This window comes from Electrophorus electricus, chromosome 6 (genome assembly GCF_013358815.1).
Source record: "Electrophorus electricus isolate fEleEle1 chromosome 6, fEleEle1.pri, whole genome shotgun sequence".
NCBI classification, from domain to species: domain Eukaryota; kingdom Metazoa; phylum Chordata; class Actinopteri; order Gymnotiformes; family Gymnotidae; genus Electrophorus; species Electrophorus electricus.
In genome coordinates this window covers 30101134-30114348 of record NC_049540.1, presented here as the reverse complement: position 1 = coordinate 30114348, position 13215 = coordinate 30101134, and the positions used below count along the sequence as shown (strand labels likewise).

General features: G+C 44.0%; 1 protein-coding gene across 5 annotated transcripts in view; it reads right to left on the bottom strand.

Annotated features, from left to right (window-relative positions):
* The window catches only part of gabrg2 (gamma-aminobutyric acid type A receptor subunit gamma2), a 45222-nt gene extending 33213 nt beyond the window's left edge, over positions 1-12009 (bottom strand). For 3 of the 5 annotated variants that reach the window (XM_035527299.1, XM_035527300.1, XM_035527301.1), the window contains exons 1-2: positions 11264-12009; positions 2516-2664 (exon numbers count right to left, since the gene is read on the bottom strand). In XM_035527299.1, the coding sequence (XP_035383192.1) occupies positions 2516-2664; positions 11264-11370 (256 nt within the window). In that variant the 5' untranslated portion in view covers positions 11371-12009. The remainder of the gene's footprint in view (positions 1-2515; positions 2665-11263) is intronic. The other 2 variants (XM_035527302.1, XM_035527303.1) reach the window with 1 other exon arrangement.
* Between the last annotated feature and the right edge of the window lie 1206 nt (positions 12010-13215).

Below are 13215 nucleotides of genomic sequence, written 5' to 3'. Positions count from 1 at the left end.
CATCACCAAATGGCTGACATGTTAAACTTCTTTAATAGAGTCGAACGGACAAAATGTGGTTCTCATACTTTTAAGGTTCCTTCGCTTTAAAGTAGAGACTGTGAAGAATCTTATTACTCATGAATATATCTTGGCCCAATATGAAATTCTATGGCAATAAACTTTAATAAACCACATGAGCACAGCTGTCCACCACTCACAGCAGTGCGATCTTATTCAGTAAGACCAGTAGCATTCTGGGAAGTTTAGCTGGTCAGACCCATCCCCCATAAATCCTGACACCTCCTGACAGGAGTCCTGCAATGTCCTGAAAGGGGAGGATGGGAGAGGAATCCTGGCAGCTCCTGCAGGCGGTGTGATGTCAGGACGAGTGCAGCGTGTCACGGAATACACGCAGCCTGCGCGGCGGACAGCAGGCTGAGACGTCTCTGTCTCACATTGTCCACGCACAAACAGAAGCATGGACCAAAGCTTCCCACGTCCTGACTGAGATCTCTGCGAAAGGAAAGCGGCACGTCACTCGTGCCTGGAGAAGCACGAAGGGCCGTGTGTTCACTGACACTGTGAGCACAGGTTGGAACGCAAAATCAATCCACAGCGTGATGAAAACACAGCGCCGAGTCTGAGTCCAGAGCGTCTGGTATGTCTGTGGCAGCGCACTTTCAAGGATGAAAAGAGCTGCATTTATAATTTTTTGAGAAAAAGTATGTCAGACATTTCCCCATCCTCTGTGGAAAGTCAGGGTTAGGCTTAGGGTTAGGGTTGGGGTTAGGGTTAGGGTTAGGGTTAGGGTTGGGGTTAGGGTTGGGGTTAGGGTTAGGGTTAGAGTTAGGGTTAGGGTTAGGGTTACTGTTAAGGTTGGTGTTAGGGTTGGGGTTAGGGTTAGGGTTAGGGTTAGGGTTGGGGTTAGGGTTGGGGTTAGGGTTAGGGTTAGGGTTGGGGTTAGGGTTAGGGTTGGGGTTGGGGTTAGGGTTAGGGTTACTGTTAAGGTTGGGGTTAGGATTAGAGTTACTGTTAGGGTTGGGGTTAGGGTTAAGGTTAGGGTTTGGGCTAGGGGTAGAGGTAGGATTAGGGTTAGGTTTAGAATTAGGGTTAGGGTTTGGGTTAGGGTTAAGGTTAGGGTTTGGACTAGGGGTAGAGGTAGGATTAGGGTTAGGGTTAGGGTTAGGTTTAGACGGGGATGGTTGTATAAGGGTATGCGACACCTCCACTGGGCTCTTCACAGGCATGCCGAAGAACGCATCTGCAACAGGACCATGCCACGCCAACGCCACGCCCACAGCATGCCACGCCCCTGCACGCTCAACCTAGAGCAGTCCTGGGAAGAGCTCAGAACATCAGGCCCCCCTGCATCCCTCAGAGCAGAGCCTGGTCCTGGAATTGATGGTATGACCAATTTAGAAAAGGGATGAACATCTGGATCATAGCTGTTGTAGCTGTAGTCCAACTCTGGGCCTAAATTCAGCAGATACTGCAGATAGAGAATTCCTGCAGGAAGTGAAAATCACAGACCTACACTATGAATCAATGTTACAAGCTTGTACTTTTAATATCAGGCAGTACTCCCTCCTGACGCTGCTCTCTTTAGACTTCAGCCAGGACGGAACCAGTAAAACCAGTACAACTAAAGGACCAGAATGATATTAATACAGAACGGGGCAGTAGCAGGGTGTTGCCACAGAATTCTAAAGGGAAAGTAAACGGATTAGGCCAGGGTAAATTATGGCGCTAGGTGTTCATCTGTTTAACATAACTAACACTTATGAAGCTTGGTGTTCATCTGCTTAAACTAGCTAACACTTACAGACGTAGGTGTCCATCTGTTTAACCTAGCTAACACTTACAGAGCTAGGTGTCCATCTGTTTAACCTAGCTAACACACTTACAGAGCTAGGTATCCCTCTGTTTAGCCTAGCTAACACTTACAGAGCTAGATGTCCATCTGTTTAACCTAGCGAACACTTACAGAGCTAGGTGTCCATCTGTTTAGCCTAGCTAACACTTACAGAGCTAGGTGTCCCTCTGTTTAACCTAGCTAACACTTACAGAGCTAGGTGTCCATCTGTTTAACCTAGTTAACACTTACAGAGCTAGGTGTCCCTCTGTTTAACCTAGCTAACACTTACAGAGCTAGGTGTCCATCTGTTTAACCTAGCTAACACTTACAGAGCTAGGTGTCCATCTGTTTAACCTAGCTAACACTTACAGAGCTAGGTGTCCCTCTGTTTAACCTAGCTAACACTTACAGAGCTAGGTGTCTATCTGTTTAACCTAGCTAACACTTACAGAGCTAGGTGTCCATCTGTTTAACCTAGCTAACACTTACAGAGCTAGGTGTCCATCTGTTTAACCTAGCTAACACTTACAGAGCTAGGTGTCCATCTGTTTAACCTAGCTAACACTTACAGAGCTAGGTGTCCATCTGTTTAACCTATCTTAACCATGGGATTGGGAGGCAGCCCGTTCAGGGATCGGCCGCTCTTGGCTCATTGGCAGTAGAATAGAGGACACTCACCTCCTATGTCTGGTCGTAACTTGTTGTCATAGCCATCTAGTAGACTGTTCAAAATGTGAGTGACATCACTCTCATGCACCTTCGCTGACCGTGTCAGCACCCATGTCTTGTTAGTCACTTCATCATCATCGTTTTCTGTTTGGACAGAACTGGTAACAGAAAAGACAGAAAGACGGTCAGGGTGAGACTGGAACATCAGAAAATGATAAATAATACAGACGTGAGACACGAACGTCAGAAAATTATAAATAATACAGACGTGAGACAGGAACGTCAGAAGCAGAGATAATCTGAGGAGCGCAGCGTAATAATAGATCCCCTGCAGAAAGAACCAACTTCCAAACAAATTTTGATACAATGAAAAAGACACTTACACAATCATAATAGCCGACTGACCGACTACAGAACGTTAATCAGCACTGTTAACAATTACCACAACCGAGCTGTAAGCTCATAAAGACTCTGGGATCTTCACTCTTGCTATTGTGCTATGCTAACATGCTAACAGTGTTCTCCTCCTGCTGTATCTGTGAATGCTCAACCCACATGAATGTTATAGGCAACCTAGTCAAGTACCAGTACATGTGTATATATAATGTGTGTGTGTGTGTGTGTTTATATATATATATATATATATATATATATATATATATATATATATATATATATATATATATATATATATATAAAATTCTAAATGTTAATGTAAATATATAAATGTAAATGTATATATTTACATTTTTAGATGCCAACTTGTTCTGCTATTTTAGAAAGTTGTTTAAATATAAATTATATTACTTGTACAAGCTAGCTTTAAGGGACCTGTGTGATACCAATAAACAATTTACATTAAAAAAGGAAAATAGAAAATTGAAAAATGTTCTAATGTTTTTGAAATGATTCCTTTAATTGCAAAGGAGAAACAGCCTTGTGGTTATTGTTGAATTCCAGAAATTCCGATTTCCAAACAAAAATGTTCTTGATTCTCAAGTCCAGAAACCAACATAAAGGGAAAAAGAGTTTAGTGGCATATTATTTAAGCACATGGAAAGACTTTGAACTGCTGTGTATTTCAATGTGTACTGGAGATGTATTCGTTATGGTTACCCCCCACCTGGGAAACTCCATTTCCCATCATCTACGGTCCTGTTCCACATGTCTCCACCAATAGGCTCGCTCTGATCATCACCACCTGTTGTTAGTTTAAGCACCTTCTCAACCAGGTGTTCTTTGTGAAATATTTCCACGGTTCTTTCCTCTGTACAATGAAACGTTCTTCTATGTTTGTTTCCGGTAGTGTTTTCTGCTCCTGCTGTTTGTGGATTTACCCCATTGTACTTCTGCTGGGGTTGTTTTTCTGATTGTGACTTCTGCCTGTTTTCTTGCTGTGTTTTTCAACCGAACTATAATCAGTAAAACTATGTCTATTTGTGACCAGATATTGACTCGTTTTTTTGTGTTTTTTTTACTGAGCAAATAAACAGTAACACATCCCTCTGAAGAACACAATAAGCCCTCATCAGTCTAACCATATTCCAGCAGATAGATCTGACTGTAATGCGTGTGATTGGGGAACAGCCCGGTTTTACTGAAAACTTTACTTTTAGTTTGTTTTACGAATTGTCCAAAGTAAAATACCTCCAGAGTACTGACGTGTGTGTGTGTCTAGATGAAAGCCAGGAGTGAGCTCCACCCCTCCACCCCACCCATCATCCACAGGTATTTATTCTGGTTTCCCCTCTGCGTCCACACTGCCCTGTCTAGTTTGCTCTTGTACAGTGGGGTGTGTCAGGGCTATCACGACCAGTGTGGTATGCCAGCTCTTTACAGTGAGTGATCAGAGCATGGAGGAGCAGACAGTTCCTGTTCTACCGTTACAGTGAAGCCGTCAGGTCCTTTTAAAGAGACCACGTTCAGACAGGGATGTGAAGCCAAAGTCTCCAGTCACAGACTGGAGTCACAGATCACGTGTCTGTATAAGTGACAGACATTACGTAATGAATGTCACCGTTCAGCAGTGAAGCTTTGTCACCGCGAGGTCTGAGGTAACAGTGTGAGTAAACCATCTTCAGAGATGTCATGCTGGAAAAAATAATCAAACTCAGTTAATGAGGCCTAGCTCGAGATCCAGATCAATACAAAGAAATATTCAAAATGCATGGCTCCACACTGTAGCTCCACCTCTCCACACTGTAGCTATCACTGGTCTGCATTCACTCAGTGGCTTCATTAGGCAAAAACGCATGGTTACAACTTTAATCAGAGGTCATAGGGAAATAATATTATTAAACATAATGGCTACAATAGCAACAGGCATGTATTTAAGAATAAATTAAAACATAAATCTCATTTGAATTTGTAACGCTTGTATTTGCACTTGTATCTGTGGGCTTATGGGTGCACGAGGGGACTGCCCATCTGTATCTGGTGCAAACATCACCTCTGGCTGTGTGCACATTAGCTTAGCTTCTGAGTGATGATTACTTACTCAAATACCACACATGCTCACATAGCATTAGCCTAGCTGCTACATATTGAGTCCTTAGCTTCTAGGAATCTTTAAGAACCTAGAATAGATTTCCATTTCTTGACTGTTCTTATTGTTGTTGTTTATTGTTTATATTGTTACTATTGTGGTATCTGCTGTTGGCCCGAGGAGGAACTTTGATTCTTGGTTCCTCTCAAGGTTTCTTCCTCGTGCTCTAAGGAGTTTTTCCTCGCCACTGTCACCCGTGGTTTGCTCACTGGGGGCTTGGACTTGGACATTTGTAAAGCTGCTTTGTGACAACAGCTGTTGTATAAAGCGCTATATAAATAAATTTGACTTTGACTACTAAACTCCACGACCAAATGTACATGATCCGTAGCTCTGAAACACTCCCGTCTCTCCTGACACAGAGGAGAGCCGTCAGCAGAGAGGACAGTAAAGCGTGATGGTATGGCAGCTTGGGTCTGGAGAAGGTTGTGAGCTCCTGTCCACCTCTCTGTGCAGCACTGGCCATTAAATCCCTCCATTTTCACTGCCCATACCCCTCTCTACATATATCTCCCCCTCTCTGCTTCTTTCAGTCTTTCTCCTTTTCTCTCGCCCTTCTTCTGTCTCTTTTTTTCTCTGTCTCACTCCCTATATTGTTCTTAATGTGATACAAATCAGGCTGAGCCTTATTTGGAAGGACTTTGTGTGTGTGTGTGTGTGTGTGTGTGTGTGTGTGTGTGTGTGTTTGTGTGTAAATATGGATTGCGACACTCACACACTAGACACAGTCACGCTGTAATGTCTCCCAGACAGCCCCTTAATGAATATTTTCTGTTTTTCTTGCCACTTGGGCCTACAGTATTTGTGTAAATGACACAGTGTTTAGACGGTTTTGTTTCCTGACGGTGAGTGAGAGGTGAGTCTGCTGGCTCCAGACAGGCGTGTAGTAATATCGATGCATTAGTGGTAAAGTGGACAGTGTGCTCTCTTTCTGCCTCTCTTTCTCTGTCTTTCTGCCTCTCTTTCTCTCTCTTTCTCTCTCTTTCTCTGTCTGATTGTGGTCGGTAGGTGCGATTCCATAAATCATCACCTCTTTTAATGCATTCACTGTGTTGCCTCCAGTGTCTCAGCATGCGAAAACAAACCATTTATTCAAATGCACTTTTTTAACCTATTTACCCCAGTAACTGAGTCTGGTCTTCTCTGATAGTCTTTGAGCTGCACTGAGTCTTTACCTGCTCTCTCCCTCCACCCATACCCCTAGTCCACTGCCCCATAATGCCTCCCTCTCTCGTGTGTGCATGTTCTCTCAGGTTCCAGTCTACTGATTTATTCAGTCTCACAACCTGTTTATACTCCTGACCCCAGGCCAGTGCTACGCCAGTATGATGCAGATGTTAGTCACAAGCAAAGCTTTGAAATACTGCTGTAAACAGAAGAAAGGACAAACTTTGAAAGGGGACACGAGACAGCTGGTAGCAGATGAATGCACAGACTCTGTGAAGACCTCGCCAAGGCAATCAGGCAACAAAAGGCAACGTGAAACAGTAACCATGGAATCAGCAGGAGGCGGAGGAGCCCATGCTGTGTGAGGCTGCTCTCTGGATTGGAACACTCAGACATATCCTGACACAGGGATGGCTTCACCCTGAGGCCCAGACTTTGCATGGTTTTAAATTTTAAGTGCATGCTGATTTCCTTTAAATGTCCATGGCTAAAGTTGAGGTTTGTTCTTTATTTGGAGGTAAAGTTCCAGCCATGCCAGGCACCTGAATTTCCTGTATTAACATGCATGGCCACCCTGCTTTGTAACAGGCATGACTTTAAATGTAAGAACTTCAGCAGTAAACATGTCAAACATGCACACTGCACAAGAGGCAAAAAATTATGCCTCAATGCTTTAGAAATATTTAATAAAAAGACAATTTTCAGTCATTTTTAAAAAAATGTCTGACATGTCAGTGTGGTCCTGGAATTTTAAACCAAGTGTCTTCAAGATTTAAAAATGGCTTCCCTGTTCTATTCCCATTAGTCTCAGCTTGTTTTAGCTAACACCAACACAAACACTGACACCACCACCACTACCAACACCCAAGACCACCACCAACCAACACCGCTACCACCACCATCAACACCAACACCAACCGCCACCACCAACACCACCAACAAAAACACTACCATCACCACTACCAACCCCACTACCCTCAACCAACACCAAGACCAACATCACTACTATCAACCAACACCACTAGCAACACCAACACCGTAACCACTACCAACACCCAACATCACTACCAACACCACCACCACTACCAACAACCAACACTGCTACCAACACCACTACCATCACCGCTATCAACACCACTACCAACATCATCCAAATCAATCAATTATTTACTATTGCCTATTCATGTGTTTTTCCACTGATGCAGTGTTCTACATTCCCCGGATAAGAATTATACAAGCAGTCTTGCCCTGTAGACACACTGTCTTCTGTTTCATATCCCGCTTGTTCTCAGAATCTAATGAGTATGTTTATGTCAGTCTCCTCAGTTGGCCACAGCCATCACTGTGGTGAAGAGGCCTCCTCCAGTGCCACTGGGTGTACTGGTGTGCAGGTGGTGGGGAAGAGCAGTCCCTTCCCCTTATGTCTGCTTTACCCCTGAAGGGAGCTGGAGGTACATCCCCCCGCCACACTGCCAGCCCGAGGAGGTGGCGCTACTAACAACACATGAGCTAACCACTGAAGGCCACAATTCCCTAAGTATATGACCTTTAAATAGCACAGTTATTAATAGAACACGTTAGGTGCTGCCAAACGCGCTCCATCTCACCAGGTCTAATGGGCTAAAATACTGTAAAAATACACGCGCACAGCAGAAGACGTAAAGAATAATGCACCAATGCTTCAGAAATATTTAATACAAAGACAATTTTCAGTCATTTTTAAAAAGAATTCTGACGTGTCAGTGTGGTCCTGCTGTCAGTGTGGTCTTAAAGATTAATAAACAAATGGTGAAATGGCCCAACACCCATGGAAAAAATATCTTAAACTGACATCAATCAAATAAAAATATAGAGATACATAAAATAAGAATTACAATCAACACATATTAGCACATAAACGCCTGATGCCTGTATTGGCAGACAGACCACACAGTTAGACAGGCCACTGTCGTCCACTCAAGCCCAGAGAGCAAGACTGCAGACTGAGGCTTCTGCAGGCATGTCTGGGGACCTTGCTCCTGGGTCTCCAGCATGGCATCTGGATTCCATGTGCTCAAAGGCAGGCATGGGGGGCCTATGATATCCCCAACACCCCTGGAGATGAAACACAGCTCAGCCCTAACACACTGTCACCAACTCAGCACGACGCTTTTGATGTCAGCAGCAATGTCACAGCGTACAGTCCATCCCCTACAAATCAGGAAAGCCAGATAATGCCATGATGCCTCGCCCCACTGGCCTGGTGCAGAGGAGAAATCTCTGACTGTAAGCAGCTTCCTGTAAAAGTCTCCCACCTTAAGGAAGGTCTTGAGACCTTTAAGGTCAACTGAGGTCTATACACCTGTAACCTTCTCTTTGATGTAAATCAACAAAGTTTTCACATTAACATGAAAAATATTATTGTTGCTGAGTTATTATTACTGTGTTGTTGTTGTGTTATTGTGTTTTCTAGTATGATTTATGATCAACCACTTCACCAGCTCAACAGAGGAGTAGAGTAGGTGTCAGGAAAAGAGTGTAATTGTAGAGGGTTGTACACTAAATTTATGCCCATCACATCTGTTCAGCCTTTGTAACCAAAGGCATTATCCTCCACACACCCAGCTCCCTTCTGCCTCAGAGGAGAGTCCTATCACTACGACTCAGGGTGAAGCCTCGGGGTTCTTCACACCTGGCTAGGGTTCTTCACACCTGGCTGTATTCCGATTTAGGATGGATGAGAAAGTCCCTCTGCGTTATTCCTCAAGCACCTCCAGCCAATAAGACCTGCCATTGGCACTGACATACACAGGTGCCGGGTGCCGTACACAGGTGCCATACACATCTGCCTGAGATTTTTGACTGTTAGAGCAGGAGCCCATATGGGAAAAAATCCAAATTAAAGAACCAAATTATTAAAACTGCCAGACATGACAGAAGTATGAAACCTCAAACCATTATAACCTCAAAATAATGAGTGCTCAGTGCTTGTATTATTTTCTCTAAAGATGATACAAAGGATGTTTCCATCATTAACTTCCATTCCTGAAATGCAGAGGCCTGAAGAACATCAGACGAGGAACTGCCTGGTGTCCAGCAGAATTTCAGAAATAAAAAAAACTCCCTGAAAAACGTCAACACCCCAACAACAGGTCTGCAACACCTTCCAACAGAGTCCCACTAAACCCAAACAACACCTTTATCCAGGAGAGCAGGCTACAATAGTAACACTAAACCCAAACAACACCTTTATCCAGGAGAGCAGGCTACAATAGTAACACTAAACCCAAACAACACATTTATCCAATACAACAGGCTACAACAGTCACACTAAACACAAACAACACCTTTATCCAGGACAGCAGGCTACAACAGTCACACTAAACACAAACAACACCTTTATCCAGGACAGCAGGCTACAACAGTCACACTAAACACAAACAAAACCTTAATCCAGGAGGGCAGGCAACAACAGTAACATTAAACCCAAACAACACCTGTATCCAGGAGGGCAGTGTACAAGAGTCACTAAACTTATACAACTAGGCCTAAAAAAAATACTTAAATAGAGATTGCATGTTTCAATACTATGAATTAGTTACAAATGTAAAAACAAATAAGGGGAGCTTGGCTTGTGTCATTCACAGGTGCAAGTAATACTTCAGCAGCCTCCTGTTAATGTGTTGTAGGATAGATGTCGGACGGCTCGATCTTACTGACTGTTGCCCAGGTGTCTGGAGGACTGATTCACACAACAGCTGGCTTCAGAATTTCAGGCCAAAACATGCATGTTTAGAGAATGCGAAACTAAACAGCTATCGGAGTCAATCCCATAACAGCAGATCTATCAGTATTTCTCAGCTAGGCTAGGCTGCTCCTCTGCCCCACCCCTCCCACGTCAGGGATGACAGACGCCAAACAAGCCCTTTATCCGTGCGTGTTAAGCGCTCCCGTGTCCTGGCCGAAATGGCGTGACAAATACACTCGTGCTCTGCCGTTTTTGCTCGTACTGGACAAATGGATAAGGGGGCAAAATACTTCTGCCGAAAAGAGATTTTGGCCACGTGCCCTGTTTCTGCTCGTTATAGCGATGGAAATACATCTTTGTGTTTAATGCAAATTTATGGCAGAAGCAGACTGCAAAAGTAATGACACCAACACACTGACTGTACAGGTAATGACACAGACACACTGACTGTACATGTAATGACACAGACACACTGACTGTACATGTAATGACTCAGACACACTGACTGTACAGGTAATGACACCGACACACTGACTGTACAGGTAATGACTCAGACACACTGACTGTACAGGTAATGACACAGACACACTGACTGTACAGGTAATGACTCAGACACACTGACTGTACAGGTAATGACACAGACACACTGACTGTACAGGTAATGACACCAACACACTGACTGTACAGGTAATGACACAGACACACTGACTGTACAGGTAATGACACAGACACACTGACTGTACAGGCCGCTTTTAAACCGGAGTTACACTGGAAGTGAAACTGCTCCATCCTTACACAACCGACAGCAGTGGCTTTTCTTTCCCAATGATACAGTCAGAACCGTTTGTGAAATTCGAGGTACGACATTTGAACATCTTAACTGACAAAACACAACAAACTAATCCTGTAATACGGTTGTAGCATCGCCAACCCGGCAATCACGCTTAGGCCATGAGACGGGTAAGATTCCCCACTCACATCCTAACGGCCAAACCCGGATGTCGACAAACCCTTGGTTTGATTCTTGTGTATTGTGGCCTCGTGCGTAAACATAAACTACAGAATATTTTTTTGTCATATTTTCGTCTTTCTGCATAATTGCATGTGTTCCCCTCTCTCGTGGGCTGTTCAAACATAACACGAGCTACTTTCTTGCACATCGAGCCATCTTAACGGGCTCGTGGGAGAAACGGAACATTTCAACATGGTCGGGATGTACTTCATAAAACATTCATCTCCAAATAAATATATAAGATATATATTTATATAATATATATATATATATCATTTTGCGTCGTTCGCAATCGTTTTTCCTTACCTTGACGGAAGATCGGCGATTAAAAACGTCCAGAGAAGGAGGTTGAAAGTGAGCGCAGGTGCAGGCATGGCAGTCGAGCACGCACAGGGTGGATGTGGAGGAGCCATGATCGCGTCTTCTTCGCTCGTTATTGCAGATGGACGTGTCCCGTTTATTTACTGCCTTTCTTTGCTATGACACATTACGCACACGGAACACGGTACTGGTATCGGCTCCCAGAATCTCGACCCGCCACAGAAATCCGTTATATCCGTCCCGGGCTATAACGGCAAGCTTATAGAAACCACAGATCTACACGCTCGGGAACAGCAGTGGTCCTGCCGGAGCGCGCAGTGAGGTTTCAGTCTGAGTGCAGATTCATTCTGGGCTCCAGGAGGCTGATCCAGAAGGCTGATCCAGGAACGGCTGATCACTAGCGCAGCGCAGAGCAACACATGCGTGGTTTCATCGCGCGGCAGCTCGATACTATTAATAAAAGCAGCCAGCATCCAGACTCCGTACACCGCGGCTGTGTAGTGCAAGGCGTGTTGGGCTCGGGTCTGTACAGCCTTGTACTGGCTAAGCTTTTTACAAGACAGTAATATAGAAAAATCATTAAATTCGGCACCGAATAGTCTACATATAACGTATCCAAATCGCGTTCACCGGAGTAGTGAGTATTATGATATGATGAACCGTATGTGTACTATATATGATTATAATTTTGCATACATTTATTTTTGAAGTCGTGGCTGTAATTGTTTTTTAAACTTATTTTTATTGTAATTTTATTTATTTACTTATTTTTATTATAAGAGTGTAAATGCTAATCTGTTTCTGACACATTAAATGGTCTGTGCATAAAATATCGCTATACCTACTTTTTAAAGATAGGTAAAAGGAAAAAAAAATGAAATTCTTAAGCGTAAATTCTGGGGTTTGATTGATCTGGACGAGGTCCCGATCCCGTAGAGTAGGTAAACGATACTGGTTTGCTTTTGAGTTAATATATGACAAGTAATAATTAATGGTGGTGGATCGCGCTGCACGTGCATCACGATATGGACATTATTTTTTAGGGGAGCGTGGTAATTCCACGTGACATACTTTGTTTGTGCTTTTAGCAGTTTCCGCGGTGGCCTTTAGGCGGGTTTGTTTCCGGGACCGCGGTCAGCGCCGTCGCATTTCAGCAACACGGACAGCGCAGGCGGCCGCCACACTGATGAGCGCGTCGCCCTCTCTTCAGCCTCCTGGTTTGCTGTCGTGGACGATTTGGTGTAAACGCATAATCCTGTTATTGTTCAAATGCACGGGCGTCTCTGGCAGTGCACAGGATGCTGCTCTGCGCGTTCAGAATAGATTCCACGATTCAAGACTCCGTTGAATCCCAACATGATGTGGAGTGTCTTATGTAACCCGCGATGCCATTACTCGTGTAGCGTCACGTGCCGATTTCTTTTACTGGTTTGACTGTTTGTTTGATGTCTGTCTAATTGCTTGTTTGTTGGCTGGCTTGTTTGGGTTTTTTTTGGTTTTTTTTAATAATGTTGCAGAATCGAGCGGAGTAATGTTAGCTGGTTACTGTTGGAAACCTCTAAGAACGCAAAGGGAGCTGTTACACACCATGGGCGCCCAATATCTGCCCTACTGTAATTACTACAAAATTAGCCATGAGTTACTGTATCATCAAACTCAGATAATATAAGCAGCACCACGAACATCAAAAGCAGTTTGTCACAGCAGCTATGTTCCTGTGAGCCTGTGGAAGAGGAAACATACTGAACTTCATGACTGTCATCTGTGTGTGATGTCTAACTGTGCCACGCATACGCATACGCATACACATACACACACACACACACAGTATCTATGATGGGGTACAGTATTGTCATACCTACAAACAGCTCCATGTACACGTACACACACAGGCACACACACACGCATGCGCATACACAAGCACACAGGTGCTCACA